At 42.3% G+C, this 16,177-nt stretch overlaps 1 protein-coding gene across 2 annotated transcripts in view; it reads left to right on the plus strand.

Moving 5' to 3' along the window:
- Nucleotides 1–5,903: 5,903 nt before the first annotated feature.
- Nucleotides 5,904–16,177, plus strand: part of GLRA2 (glycine receptor alpha 2) — a 163,873-nt gene continuing 153,599 nt past the window's right edge. For both annotated transcript variants that reach the window (XM_077807173.1, XM_077807174.1), the window contains exons 1-2: nucleotides 5,904–5,971; nucleotides 8,078–8,211. In XM_077807173.1, coding sequence (XP_077663299.1) covers nucleotides 5,904–5,971; nucleotides 8,078–8,211 — 202 coding nt within the window. The remainder of the gene's footprint in view (nucleotides 5,972–8,077; nucleotides 8,212–16,177) is intronic.

Below are 16,177 nucleotides of genomic sequence, written 5' to 3' on the forward strand. Positions count from 1 at the left end.
TATACCAAAGTTAAGAAGGTATTTCACAGAATAGTTGATTAACATAAGGATAAAATCTGGACCCTTTCCCACTACATATTTAGCTCTAGATTGTAGTTCTTCCTCATGAATGGAGAGAGCAGATTGGTCCCCTGGGTCTGTCAGAGCTGCTCTGCAGGCCAGTGTGTTAGTATACATGTCAAAAGAAGGATGCGGTTAGGACCCTACATCTTCCACTCCTCACCTCTTTCTTGGAATCCTGCTTTCTATATCACAGAGGCTGATATCAGGAGTGCCCCTGTAGGGCTAGAAAGTGTGTGTGGTGGTGGTGGGGGGGAGGTGGAGTGGGAACAAATGGGGGGAAGCTTCTTGACTGCATACAGAAATTTTGAAAGGGAATATATCTAAAATATACTGTATCAGGTGACAGATCACATCAGTTGCTAGTGAAAGAAACACAAATCTGCATGCGCAGATCATGTAGCAATGGATTAAAATCTTCTCAAATATTTAAAAAATCCCTCTTCTCTCCATCAACACTAGCATGATGCTAAAATGGCTGTGCTTAGATACAAAATGACAAATACTATAAGAATAAATTAATAGTAGGAATATACAGATCCTGTGGGAATGTGGAATTATAAAGTAATCCTGGAAGAAGCACTTAAGAGGGCTCAGTCTTGCAAGGTCCTGACCAATGTATTGAGCACCCTCAACTCCCATTGACATCAGAGGGAGTTGAGGGCACTCAACATGTCACATGAGTGTTCAGCACCTGGCACAGGGGAACCCAGAGAGAGCAAATATGGTAACAGGAGCGTGGCTTCTGTTTAGGTGTGATCCATTTGTACTATTATTTTTTTATTCTCCTCTGTGTAACATGAGGAAATAATGAGGAAGGGTGACTCCATAGAGTATTAGAGCTAAAGCATATTCCTAAAAAGAAAAACCTCATGTATTAAAAATGTTTGCAATAAGTGTCACCACAATTAATGGCCGAGCAGCCTGAGAGAGGGTTCCTCTCAGATTCAATGATCTGTTGTTTATACAGTACCATAGATTTGCATGGAACATTATAGAAATATAAATGACAGGCCCCAAGGAGATTACACTCTAAAAGCTTAGCCTGCATCTAAGGCAGTTGTTCATTGGGGTAGAGGAAATAAGGAGCTCTTGGATTAAGGGTTGCCCCAATAGCAACCTCTGAACACAGGGGTGTGTAGAAGAAGCTGCCAAGGTTGTCCCCGAGGAGCAACTCACCAAAAAAGGGGTAGAAAGTGTCCCATCGTGTGCTGATGAGCCAGCCAGGCAGGGTTAAGAGAAGTGCACTGTGCTCCTTGAAGGTAGAAATTACTCTCCCGAGAACAGCAGAGGAAGCATTGGGAGGCATTGCATCTCTCTGAGCCAGAATATTTCCCCTGTGATTTATGGTGCTCTATACCACCCCTCACAAGAGGCTAGGCCTTAAAGAAACAATCCATTTCTAGACAAATGATAGTGTGGGGCATATCTACATGGGGGCACTCAAAAAAGTTAAGATGAATCAACTAAAGGTGTGAAGTCAGTGTGCACTGAGTGTCAACCCCCTGTGTGGACACTTCCATTCAGGGTTAAAGTGGCCTTAGTTCCCTGTAAGTTAAATCTTCCTCTACTGAGTGAGAGTACTGGGGGGATGGGATGTTAAAACACTTTAATTTATGCTAATTGACTTCACACCTTTAGCTGATTCACTCTAAACTTTCCTGAGTGTCCCTGTGTGGACAAGTCCTTAGAGACTGTCCCTATTTCATTGCCCTCTATAGAGGGAGGGAGAAACACTTGCAGTGGTGACTGACCCTCTCTCCACCGTCGCTTCACAGGAGAGGGGGACATCTGTGCATGGAAGGTCCTCTTTATGTATGAATGATGGTAGCATGCCCTGAACCCTAAGATAGAGATCCTAGCTGTTTTGACAGGTTTCAGAGTAGCAGCTGTGTTAGTCTGTATTCGCAAAAGGAAAAGGAGTACTTGTGGCACCTTAGAGACTAACCAATTTATTTGAGCATAAGCTTTCGTGAGCTACAGCTCACTGTAGCTCACGAAAGCTTATGCTCAAATAAATTGGTTAGTCTCTAAGGTGCCACAAGTACTCCTTTTCTTTTAGATGTTTTGAGTTGCTCAGATAAATAGAGCTATGCACATAAAATATGCTATTATATCTTTCTTTGTTTTGTTATTAGACCATGTATGCACTTTTTTTTATTCAGTCCTTCAATGTATTCCGTCCTTAATCAGAAAAAAACTCTCATTGAAATTAGCAGGAACTTTTCCTCACAAAGGACAGAATAAAACCCTGATTAAAACTTAAGGATTTGATCTGTTGTTGTTATGCCTCTTGTGACATTTTTACACATACTTTTTTTTTTTTTTAAATTGAGGACAGGATATTTGGAGGAATGTTTTGAGAAAAACAGCTGAGAAACACAAACAGCTGTTAAGAGACATGGCTTGGAAAAACTTGGCTTAAAAAAGTTAAAAATGTACAGAACTTACTTTAAGGGTATAAATTGTAGCTATCAGTTGCTACGTCTTGAATGTATATCTATACATCTGCCTGCCCCTAAAAGCAATAGTCATGTCACAAAAACTATTTAAATATCCTCCGCAAAGAGATATCAGATATAGTCAATGATTTCTTTGGCATGACATCCACAAACATTCCTGAGATTCCTCACATTTTTAAGCAGGTGGCAGTGTAGGTTAAAGAGACATAATAGATATTTCCTGTTATTGGAAGAAGTTGTTACTTCACAATTTTCCTTCAGTCCAAATATTTAGGAATAATTTACCTAGTATTATCAGCAACTCCCTGCCTGAGAGTGGGAGCTAGGAAGGCATTCTGAAATGTATGCCTTTGTCTAAGGAGAGAGGAATTTGACTATGTTACGATATTTCCAAGAGAGTCTCCCAGACAGCGCTTCCCAGAATGAGATACCACAGTACCAAACATATGGCTTCTCTTAATACCATTTTAATCAGAATTATCTGCTGCAGGTATTGTTGGATGTCGGAGTACAGTGATTCAGTACAGTGATTCAGATATATTTGTGATATGTTGTTAGATATTGGTGGTAGTGATTTTAACAAATACACTCTGTCTTTGACATTTCATATACCAGACCTTCTAAGCTGCAGCTGACGTTGTTGTCCTGATGGAGAAAGAGGGGAGGGAATTGTGTTAGGTTTATATTTGTACATTTTATTCCTTTTGTGGTCTTTTAGGAGAGTTGTTGTATTATCATAAAGGAGCAGAAAATCAATGTCTGGTAACTTCTGTGCCTGGCCAATAAGTCAATTTTTTTTAAATGGTACGGTACCTGACTAAATACAAACAACTATTTCCACTTTAATGAATGATGCTAAATAGCCTTGATCCCTGACTAACTTGGGAACACAGCAACAGCTCTTCATAGGCAATTTTTAAAGATGATCACAATCATTTGAAAAAATGTATCATAAACTGTGGGTTTTTTCACATCAAAGAGAACGAGAAATATCTTTGTATTCAGTGTTTAAAATTATTTGTTTTCTGGGAACCTATTTAAAGGAGTGAAATAGTGTTTCTGGTGAACTGAGTTCATGGAGGGGAAGGAGGACAAGGATATAGCTGGACATGAAGCTGAGGTAGGAAAAGTAACTTCTTTGGGAGGTGTCAAAGGGGATAAATGCCTTTTCTTTCTCCATTGATTGATTTCCAGAATGCTAACATAGACAGCAGGTTCCAATAAATTCATTTATTTACCTAAAAGAAATTACTGGACTATTTTTATGACAGTCATAGACTCCATCCTCAGGTATGCAGGGCACCTATGAGGGTTAAAGGTGATATTGTGCAACCTTTTTACTCCCCCCTCCCGCAATGGTGGGACCACCTATGGACTACTTCAGTCCCTGATGCCCTTCAGGGCTGCTCTAATGTGTGTCAGCTTGTAACAACCTCAGAAATGCCATCACAGCAGTGATTAGCAATTACCGTTACCAATGTTAGCTCTCTATGTACCTCAGATGCACCAAGTGATGTGGCACGTCTTTGCTGTATTAAGTTCTCAATCACACCAGGCCTCGCTCCACTTTATCACATGAAGACATAACAAATAAACAATACAGGATCTGGAAGAAACTTTGGACAGGGCATGGGACCTGGGCTCCATCACTGACCTGCCGAGTGACTTTCAGTAAGTCCATTTACCTCACCTTCTGTGGAAATAAAAGGCAAGAGAAGTGGGGGAGTGGATGAAGGAACCACTTCATCTGTCTCCTTCCTCACAAGGGGCAAACTGGCCTTTGCTGCTCCCACAAATGCTCTTGGAGGGCTCTCCCCCCTGCCCCACAAGCGCTCAGGTCTTGGGGCCCCTTCCCTCTTTCTCATAATGGCCAAGGAAGGGCCCTTTTCTGTCTGGAGCACACACCCATCAGACAGGGGGGCTGCATTCCTGCCCCACAGGTAACCCTTTTGCACCTACAGCCTTCAGATACCTGGGTAGAGGTCAGGGGCTGCTCTTGCCTGCCCTTTCCCACTGGGACAAGGGGGCAGCTGTTTTCTCCCCCCTCTCCTGGGGCCCAGGAGGCGGTGTTCCCTCTCCCCGGGGGGCAGCTGAGGGCCACAGCAGGAGGGTGATTTTTTTTGCCTCTTCCCTAGGAGACCCAGAGCAGGAGGCAGCTTCCCCAACCTTCTCCACTGGGACTGGCAAGGGGGCCTCCTCTTCCCCCCCTTTCCCTAGGGCCAGTGACCCATCCTGTCCTTACCCTTCCCTTCTCCACAGAGGCCAAAGCAATGGAGGCCCCGCTGTTTCTGGAGAGAGGGCCTTTACCTGCCTCCCCCACCCAGGCCACCTCTGCCCTGCCCTTCCCCCAGGCCGTGTAGGCTGGTTCCCTTCTTCCGCTAGGGCCCAGGTGGTGGCTGCCCCCTGCTCAGCCCGTGGTGTGGACGGGCCCCGGGAGCGTTCCAAGGAGAGGGGCTGGGACTTGTCTGAGTCCCCCGGCTTCCGCCCCGCTTTGCAGCTCTGCCCTGTCGCCCTCCTCTCCCAGAACAGCTGGGCACGGGAGAGGCGAGCAACCTCTGCACCATCTGCCGGCAGGCGCCGGGCGCCTCCCTGCCCCTGGCGCCGGGAAATGGAGCCCCTGCGATTCTGTAGCACACGGAGCCCGGCACACGGGGCGGCGGCGGGAGAGTTAGTCACTCTTTGGGGAGGGGACGGCTCTGAACTCGAGTCACGTTCTGTGCTTGCTGCTCCTCTTCCCCCCCCCCCAAGCCGGAGAAAGATGCATGCGCACAAGCGGGGCTCGGAGCTGTCCAAGTGCTGAAATTTATAGGCAGGGTGAGCTCCCGTCTCTCTCATTCCGGCACAGGAGCGTAGCTTTTTCTGCAGCCCACACCAATCATTCCACAGCAATATTTACAACTCGCTGCCCCGGAGGGGGGAAAGGGTGGGGGGGAAGAAAAAGAAAAGAAACGGCCCCACGACGACTCATAGATACTGATTTCCAAAGCAAAAGGGAAATCAAACAAACCCACAGCAGACAGCTCTCCAGCGCGCCAGCGATTTCCTTTTGCATGATGTTCTTAAGATAGCAGGGCAATTTTTATTTTATTTTTTTCATCATTCCGTAAAAGCAGCCGGGGGAACCACCAGTTCTGATGCTTTGTCTGTTTTGTATTGGCTGCTGGGGATGAGCCTGGGTTTGACCTGACCATGATTCCGAGGACTGGCACTTCTTATTTTTTACCCCCAGTTTGTAGACATCCAGATCTCCTCTTTTTGATTTTCAAGAAAATCAAATTATTGCTGGATTTGGGAATCTAGACAGCACAAGGTACTTGCCCCTGCTTCTCTCTGGAATCGTTTCTGGGATATTTTCCATAATCATCACACAAAACAGGAGGAATGAACGGGCAGCTAGTGAAAATTTTGATAGCCTTGTTTGCATTTTTCTTAGAGACAAACCATTTCAGGTAGGTGAAATAACTGTATGCTGATATTTACCAAAAGGTGTGGAAAACATAGCTATAAGCAACCACGTTACATTAACCTAGTTTATTTGCTACGTCTGAAAGTGCTTCATATTAATTTTATATAGGCAATACCTTTTACACTGGAAGAGCCCCGTTGCTTGGTAACACACAAAAAATCCCAAGTTTGTGCAATACATTTTCCACTTCTCTGATTTAAAGACACGTTTTAATAGCATATTAATAACGTCTACATAGCTGAACAACATTTTCATCGTTTTTTTCCTTTTGGAAAGCAATTTATTCTCTCCACTCCCATTGGAAGTTATTTAGTAGGTTGCCTTGTTTTTTTCCTCCCAAGCTGTGGGAATGATACAACCAGTTTTGTCAGGGATGTGGTTATTTGTATCTAGAGAACCAGCCCTCTGAATCTGGGAAGACCTTGAACCAATCAATAATTCCTTTACACTCCTTACTTCAAGCAGCAGTATATAGGAATGTTCTTGAAATTTCAAAGAAGGGAGGAGATATTGCTTCAGTTATTGAGTTTTCCTTACCATTCCAAAAAGACATTGGAAGATTATTTGTCAAAGCAATGGTTCACCTGAGTTTTATTAATGTAGTGTGTGTGTGTGTGTGTGTATACATACATATACAAAGTGTGTGTGTGTACAGTGACAGAGTGAAATATTATTTATATTTGCAAGTTTGGGATGACCACATCACTCAGCATGGTGGTTCCAAGTGGAAACACAAGTGATTTGTGTTAGGTCATTCCAAATAAGTATACTGAATGGCTATCCACTTTTTATTATTGTATATTACATTTTACCAGCTAAGTGGGGAATAATTTCTATCTTTGTTAAAATATCAAAGCAGTACCATGTCATTGCCAGAAAAATGGAACTTGCAAAATATGGTGATAATATCACAAACATTGAAGACAACATAGTATTCTAACAATTAAATATTTTAGTGGGGGGAAATAGTATTTATTTCCTTTAGATTTCAGATCATCATGTTTGGCTGTTTACAGATAGGTACTCACACACTGATGATAAAAAATAGTAACAAGAAATACTGCTCAAAGTGAATGATGTCTTTTGGGCAAATATTTAAATACACCAATACTGTAGAAGACATTGTGATAGGATTACTTCTGATACCTCTCAGAGATTATATTAAAATATAAAACAGATAATTTAGGAACCAAAAGAATTAGTCATATTTTAAACTCACTGATTAAATAATGGTTATGACAGAATCCATGTCCCTGCAGTCCAAATTTGTTCAAGTGCTTAGGGAACAACCATCTGAGATTCCCTTCCTCTGAAATATCTAATATGCTGTATCTACAAAGCTACAAAGGCATGGTGGTACTATTAACTTAATGTTAAAACCTCAAGACACAGACCTATTCAAAAAAGTCTGGATATAAATACAAATTGATGGTAAACATGGGGGAAAGGACTATTGTCATTGCTTGCTGTGGGTAGAAGATTAAAATCAGATGTGTTTGCTTCCCTTTTCCGGGAAAAAAAACATACAGCTGGTAAAAAACTGGGTCTTTAATTAACACCATTTAAAACCAACTTAGATGGAATCTGTAAAGACTATTGCTGCTCCTATGTTCTTGTTTTGTTTTGGATATTAACAAAGTCAACAATTTTCACTGTTTTGTGATGAGTTTTTCCAATCATTGTATGGAATTTTGAAGCCACCTTAGGACTAGCTTAAAGTGAAAACTGGTTTCAGTAGCATACATGTAACTCTGATAATAACATGAACTGGGAGATCAAAGTCCACACGAGAATGCTTTAAATAATCAGATAAGTTGAAGACATCTATTTAAAATCCTACAGTTTTAACAATTTTCTTTTTATAGTCTTATGTATTCTATAGAGCAAATTGTGATGCACAGATATATTTCTTTTTCTTGAAACTTATTTTCACTTCTAAAATAAAGTTTTCTGATCCATTTTCTACCCATCTATTCATTAATACAATCAATGTTGATGAAGATTTTTTTAAAGAGTATTATAATTTCCTCCCTAAACATAAAGGCAATGAAGCTGAATCGTCGCTAATGATGGCTAATAATTTGTTTAGGGCGGCTTTCTGTAAAGAACATGATTCCAGATCTGGAAAATCCCCTTCACAGACCCTGTCTCCTTCAGATTTTTTGGACAAATTGATGGGAAGGACATCAGGGTATGATGCAAGAATCAGACCAAATTTTAAAGGTAAGTTTCTCTATGTCTATTGATCAACTAATTGGAAGTCTTCTTGACATATTATGGGTTTTGATAACTTTACATCTTTGGCCTGATTCTCCTTTCCACTATTCCACTTTTGCAGAATAATCATTCCATTGAAACCAATTATTTCATTGGCATAAAACTGGAGAAGCACAGTGGAGAATCAGGCCCTTGGTGCTTTAGATGGAGCCTTCTTTTGGAATTTAGCCATATATTAAATATTTGTAAAGGATCCAGGTTTTGGTTTTGCTAGAAGTCTCTTCTGTAAATCTCTCTAGTTGCTGATCTAAACAATAAACAGAAGAGTGTTCCAGGTTCCCTTACTAAATAAAATTGGATTTGCTGATTTCTGAAGTTTCTAGACATACAGGGCTAAATCCTGAACTCTCGAGCAAAGCCCAAGTTAAAGGGCTGCACTCACATAAAACTCTGAAGGAGATGAGGGAATTAGGGGCCAGGGTACCCGCATAGTAGGCTTCTTCCAGCCATTACTGGCTATGAGGTAGGATAGTGGGCATAGCCCAATTCTCCTTTCCTATGCTGATTTAGGGTTACCTAGGTTTGTGCTTTTGCTTGGACACTCCCTGCCCTGCCCTATTCTCACACCATTTTCATTGCTGTGTGGAGAATTGCCATAAGCATCTTAGCATCAGCACATGTGAGGCTGCAGATGCTGAGGCTTCCACAACTGTGGCCACTAGTCAGTGGATAAGCAGTGTTTTCACTGCTTTTGTCCTCTCAGCATTCATGCCAGTGAGTTCAGGATTTGGTCCCCAGACAAGAACAGGGGAGATCAAGTTTTCTCTTAAGCGTTTAGAATGGCTCAAGAGCTCTACAGTTCTACCAAACTGCCTTTTTTTTTTTTACAAAGAAATCTAGGCTCAAAGTGCATTTATTTTTTGAAAAGTGACTATGTGAAAATGTACTCTCTTCCTCAATAGCTCTGCTCCCCTGTTTGTGTATTTCAGATGCATATCTGTTGGCTTTGGTGACTTTTTTTTTACTTCTTTTTACTCCTATTAACCCTGCAATGAAAACTGTTGGTGTGAAAAAATATTGTTCAGCCAGTGGAGTTCAGCTAGTATGAGAGAGGGAGCTCACACATCAGTGACAGCAATGTTAATTAAATTTCAAATCAAGAACCATTTTCTGCCTTCAGTCCCTCCTGTGAAAACTGCTGAATTTGTAATGTGGAATCTTTTTTACTGTTTATGATGCATGAGCCAGAAAGAAGCTAGTGTGACTTCCAGATTCCAAGTAAAGCTGATGAAACTGCCAGACAAACTGTGGCCCCAGGCACATTGACATCAATGGCATTTAAGCATGCGTTTAACATTTAGCATGTGCTTAAGTGCTTTCCTGTAGCAGGGGCTGTGTTGTTATAGTAAAAACAACAACCTCAAACCATTTTCTGCTCTCACTCACACCCCATGCAGTCACATGGACTTCAGTGAAGTTTGACAGGGTGTAAAGGAAGGCCAAATTTGTCCTGAACTGAACAGATAAATAATTGTTAAGGACAGATTCTGCCTGGCCATTCCATGGGAGTGTAGTTGGGGAGGAGAGTGCAAGAAGCCGTCCCATGCTACACCTTGTATACATAAGACCAGACACAATAGCAGTCTGTATACACAATGGTTCATAGGTTGCTTCTTCCCTTCTTCCTGGGGGACATGTAGCACCTCCAAGGTAGAAGGGTGGGAGCAGATATGCCTGTGACTCTCTCCTCCAATGCACTGGTAAGCAGAGCTGACTGGCTGCGTAGGAGATAATAAGCTACATCCAGTAAAAGTGGGGATGCTGTTCCATTCCAAAGTGCTTGATATGAGTTACTTCCAATGTTCCCCCAGGGAGGTAGTGGCTCCCCACTGATTCCAAAGGAGGGCTGTGCCTGCAAGGCATAGTTAGGCCTTGGATGTCAATAAACACAGAACCCCTCCCCCAATGCTGTTTTCACAAAGTCATTTTTCAGAGCAGAATTTCACTTTGTAGCATTTTTAAATCAGAAATTCACTTCGAAATTTGCACAACTTCTCTTCTTCTGAATTTTTCTGTGAAGGATCTAACAGGTTACATCTCATTCTTTTCTATTGTCCCATCCTCTCTACAAAGCCATCATGTTTGGTGAACCAGAGTGAAGATGCTATGCATGGAGTTTTGAACTTCACGCCACCAGTGAAAACCCTGAATAACCATAAGCAGTGTTGTTGGCCTATTTACTATATATCCCAGGTTCCAGTTAGTTAGCTGAAAAACACAATTTTGGCCAATGTCCGGATCTCATTAAAATTTTCCAAAAAGTACAAGTAGAAAGCATTGTCTTTCTAGTTTTGCATAATTTCCCCTTAAAATAAATACATGAATAAATAAAAAGGCAGATGGCTTGTGGGGAGGATCATAGTGAATTTCTGTTATGAATCTGGATATTATAAAGGTGTTATTGTTCTGAGTTCAATATTATGATCATGTTACAAAATATATTTTAGTTTCTAAGATTTTACTGATCTATTTTACTTTGCTTTTGTGATCGGACCCATCCATACAATAGCAACATTCAAAGTAGCAGAAATGTATTAAAATTACATTGTATATTTGAAAACAATATATTCATTAATTTAACCCACAAAGGTGTTCACAAGAAAAGTCTCTTAAAAATAGGTCTATTATTTGACTTTGCATATGGTTATGGAACAGGTAAATATTATTAACTGCATTTTACAAAAGAAACTGTGAACCAAAGTACTCTGGATATTGTTTATCATAGAATCATAGAATATCAGGGTTGGAAGGGACCTCAGGAGGTCATCTAGTCCAACCCCCTGCTCAAAGCAGGACCAATCCCCAATTTTTGCAAAACAAGCGATGGGACCATCCCCCCTTGCAGGGTCCCAGACTTTGGGCTCCAGCACAAGCCCAAACATCTACACCACAATTAAACAACTCTTTAGCTTGAGCACTATGAGCCCAAGTCAGTGGACACAGGCCAGCTGAGGGTGTTTAAATGCAGTGTAGACATACCCCTAGGTGGCCTGCACTTTATCTTGCATTTACCCGGTACTTAATTTGAAGGTCCTAATAGCTTAACAAAGGACAGTGAAATGAATGTTAATCCATATTTAAGTTTAAATATTTAAAGGCCCAATCCAGTTCTGATTTAAGTCAATGGGAATCCTTCCATTGTCTCAAGTCAGCATTGGATCAGGTGCTATCACTCAAGCTGATGTTTCTCTCTTTTAGCTACCTTGTCGGGAGAACCTTGTTTCTAAAAGATAATCATTGCAAGTTGTCCTGCACACACAGTTCGCTAACATAATATCAACATCCTGTCTTAAATTACAAAAACAAAGAAACTCTAAGTGGAGAGGGGCACTTTCTCTTTAACTTACTTCATTTTTTTTAGGAATAGCTGTAGTAATGGACGAGGGCATCTGTGCCATAATATGATAGCCAAGGATATGCTTTCTGGTAGATAAGAGCAAGAGATAATGAAGTAGTGTTGCAGTGTTCTGGCACGGATTACCACCTGTTTACCTCAGGCTGACTCAACATGATGTGTGGGGAGTAGATGGCCAGCCCTCTGTGGAGAAAGAGGTGGTTCGGGACTATTTAGAAAAGCTGGACGTGCACAAGTCCATGGGGCCAGACGAGTTGCATCCGAGAGTGCTAAAGGAATTGGCGGCTGTGATTGCAGAGCCATTGGCCATTATCTTTGAAAACTCGTCGCGAATGGGGGAAGTCCCAGATGACTGGAAAAAGGCTAATGTAGTGCCAATCTTTAAAAAAGGGAAGAAGGAGGATCCTGGGAACTACAGGCCAGTCAGCCTCACCTCAGTCCCCGGAAAAATCATGGAGCAGGTCCTCAAAGAATCAATCCTGAAGCACTTACATGAGAGGAAAGTGATCAGGAACAGTCAGCATGGATTCACCAAGGGAAGGTCATGCCTGACTAATCTAATCGCCTTCTATGATGAGATTACTGGTTCTGTGGATGAAGGGAAAGCAGTGGATGTATTGTTTCTTGACTTTAGCAAAGCTTTTGACACGGTCTCCCACAGTATTCTTGTCAGCAAGTTAAAGAAGTATGGGCTGGATGAATGCACTATAAGGTGGGTAGAAAGTTGGCTAGATTGTCGGGCTCAAAGGGTAGTGATCAATGGCTCCATGTCTAGTTGGCAGCCGGTGTCAAGTAGAGTGCCCCAGGGGTCGGTCCTGGGGCCGGTTTTGTTCAATATCTTCATAAATGATCTGGAGGATGGTGTGGATTGCACTCTCTGCAAATTTGCGGATGATACTAAACTAGGAGGAGTGGTAGATACACTGGAGGGCAGGGATAGGATACAGAGGGACCTAGACAAATCGGAGGATTGGGCCAAAAGAAATCTGATGAGGTTCAATAAGGATAAGTGCAGGGTCCTGCACTTAGGACGGAAGAACCCAATGCACAGCTACAGACTAGGGACCAAATGGCTAGGCAGCAGTTCTGCGGAAAAGGACCTAGGGGTGACAGTGGACAAGAAGCTGGATATGAGTCAGCAGTGTGCCCTTGTTGCCAAGAAGGCCAATGGCATTTTGGGATGTATAAGTAGGGGCATAGCGAGCAGATCGAGGGACGTGATCGTTCCCTTCTATTTGACATTGGTGAAGCCTCATCTGGAGTACTGTGTCCAGTTTTGGGCCCCACACTACAAGAAGGATGTGGATAAATTGGAGAGAGTCCAGCGAAGGGCAACAAAAATGATTAGGGGTCTGGAACACATGACTTATGAGGAGAGGCTGAGGGAACTGGGATTGTTTAGTCTGCAGAAGAGAAGAATGAGGGGGGATTCGATAGCTGCTTTCAACTACCTGAGAGGTGGTTCCAGAGAGGATGGTTCTAGACTATTCTCATTGGTAGAAGAGGACAGGACAAGGAGTAATGGTCTCAAGTTGCAGTGGGGGAGGTTTAGGTTGGATATTAGGAAAAACTTTTTCACTAGGAGGGTGGTGAAACACTGGAATGCGTTACCTAGGGAGGTGGTAGAATCACCTTCCTTAGAAGTTTTTAAGGTCAGGCTTGACAAAGCCCTGGCTGGGATGATTTAATTGGGGATTGGTCCTGCTTTGAGCAGGGGGTTGGACTAGATGACCTCCTGAGGTCCCTTCCAACCCTGATATTCTATGTGCAAAAGCACATGCAATGGCATGATGGCCATGCATCTCAACAACTTAATCACAACATGGGTCATGGGGGTGACAGACAGCCTAAAATTAGAATCTCCTTGCATTTGTTGACCTTTAAAGTTATTTTAATTATTTTTTAATTTGTTACAACTCTATAGTCTAAAAATAAACTTAAAATGTAAACACACACTACAGCAAATCAAATGTGAAAAACCATTTTCCAGCTATACTAGTCTATCCTTCACACCAAATGCAGTCAGAATGAACACATCTGACAGTCTTTCAGCAGAAGTTTGCAATGGATTCTCACTATCGTTCAATCCTGCAGGCTGCTGAGCACTGCTGAAAGCAGCGTGAAGAGCCAACCAAAATGTCAGTATTGAGCTGGGTGAAATCCTAGCCCTGTCAAAGTCAATGACAAAACTCTCATTGTCTTCAATGGGGCAAGGATTTCATCTCCACTGTTTGCTCAGTACCTGTACACTGAGGTTTAACAAAGTAGGAAAAAATGAACACAGCCCTCACCAATGTGAGCAAATCTCTACATCCACACTGAAAAGACCACAGGTGAAGAGGGACAATGGGCATGAAAGGGAGTGGAGGTAAGATTCTCAGCTGGTGTAAATTGACCCAGCTCCATTCATTTCAGAGGAGCTATACTGATTTACACAAGTTCAGGATCTGGTTCAATGGGCATAGGTGCTTATATGCAATTCAGTGAATGCCCTAGATTTATTTTAGGATTTTCAATTATTCCTATTGCCAGCCAGGAGCAGCTCACTCCAGTGTGCTTAATAGTTGCAGCTAAAGGAAAATATGAGTAGGTGAAGCTGTGAGGGACTAACCACTGGCATACCTGCTCTGAATGGTTCTCATAAAACAGTTGATCGTATTCAGCCTGGCTGCGTTGACCTGAATTCAGAGGCAGGGATCCAGTGGCTTTTGCTGGGAGGGTGTGGGGGAGGACATGGATGACAAAGACAGCCCAACAAGTGGGAAATTCTGGACAAGAAGGGAAGGTGGTCTGGGTGACCAGAAGATGTATTAACACATCTTCTCAGTAGTCTATGCCATGGAATCCTGCCTGTAATCTGAAGCTGCTCCCTAAGTGGAAATTCTGAGGGAGGGTGGTGAGAGTAAGAATACAGGACTTCTTTGACATGCTGACCTCACAAGACAGTTCCCCTCTGGGGCACGGGAGAATTAGCTGGTGCAGTGGGAAGTAACATGCATCTCCCTGCACGAGCTTTGGTGAATCTATTTTTCTCACAGCCAGTGGCTCATGATAGCTGTTGAGCGTAATATTCTCACCAGCCCACAAGCACCATCTCCCTTCAGCTTTACTCCACTCTCTTTGGCTTAATTCCTTAAGGGATCATGAGGATTAACAAAGCACCAGCTCTGTCAGTGACTCAGAGTCACTCTCTCACAACCCTCCTCAGCTTCCCTGAAAAATCCAGCCCTATGTGTTAATTCACCTTTCCATTTTGCTGGAATTTTATAGTAAGGATTTTATGCAACATCCTCAAAATGGAATAGTATTTTAGTGTTGTTATTGCATGCCTTGGGACCAATCCTGCACGTGCCTCTGCAGGAGAGGGTGACGGTCTAGATCCAGTTATGCCAAGGGCCTCCCCATCTGGCTGACTAAGATAGTTATCTGCCTGCTTTGAGCTGTGGGGCATCATTAAGCAAGTGGAATGGGGGGGTCTCTGTGTGGCAGGCGGTGGGGAGGATTTGGCCCCATTGTCTCTGAGGGTACATTCTATTTTGGCATAGAAGAAGTTAACAGTGTTGGTTACAGTGATGTTGTTAAACTTCATGTTCATTGCTATAATTACATCTAGCTGTTTTCCTTTAAGTCATGATTTGTTAAAAAATCTTTCCATTTTTGTGTGCACTTACATTTAGGGGTCCATCGGCAGTGCACTTTCCTTTTTCATCCGATAGTATAGTGCTGCTATTGCAATATATTGTGTGCTATCTTACCCCAAAGCTGTTGTTTCTGGGGCAAGAGTGCACGTGAAACTCACTCAAATCTTGTGAAGAGAGAGGAAGTTTGGGCATGTAATGTTGTGAAAGAGTAGCTGCTTGTTATAATTGTGCCATGTCATTTTTGTGCTTAGTCAGTGGGTTTAAATCGGATAATAAACATGGACTAAAAATTAGCCTCACAACTGTTACAGGAAATGGCTTATGCACTTTAGCTCCTTGGCATCAAGTGTCAGATTTTCCCTTATGTTTGAATCCATTGCTAACTTGTTTGTCCACTGCAGATACCTGAAATAAATTACATAAGCATTTAACAAGAGAAAGAGAAGCATTATGTGACAAGGGAAGGGGAATGAATGGAGCCACAGTTAACACGATACTGTCATTTCTTGATGTGCTAAGAGGAAGCAGTGTATGCAAATGACTCAACATGAACCAAAAAATTCCAATTTAAAATAAATACCTTTTTATAAACTCCTGTAAAATATAACAGATAAAAATTGAAAACCTCACCATGCAACGTTGGCTATGAAACTGGAGAGCTATGGCCAGACTTCAGTGGCTAGCAGCAATGTCCCTCCTAAGACCAGACAAAATGAGTTTTAAAAAACTGGGTATTTGTCATACCATTCAAGATCCACAAGGGACAAATCCAACAAATGGCAAAATCCTGTGGTGTCTTGACTGGGTGCGTCAAAGGAGCAAAAGGATGCAGCTTACCCTCCTGCTAGCGCATCCACATTGCAACTAGGCAGGTTCTCCTTTGAGAAGCAGGTGGCTGGCCCTGGCCAATGATCTG

This window comes from Eretmochelys imbricata, chromosome 1 (genome assembly GCF_965152235.1).
Source record: "Eretmochelys imbricata isolate rEreImb1 chromosome 1, rEreImb1.hap1, whole genome shotgun sequence".
NCBI classification, from domain to species: domain Eukaryota; kingdom Metazoa; phylum Chordata; order Testudines; family Cheloniidae; genus Eretmochelys; species Eretmochelys imbricata.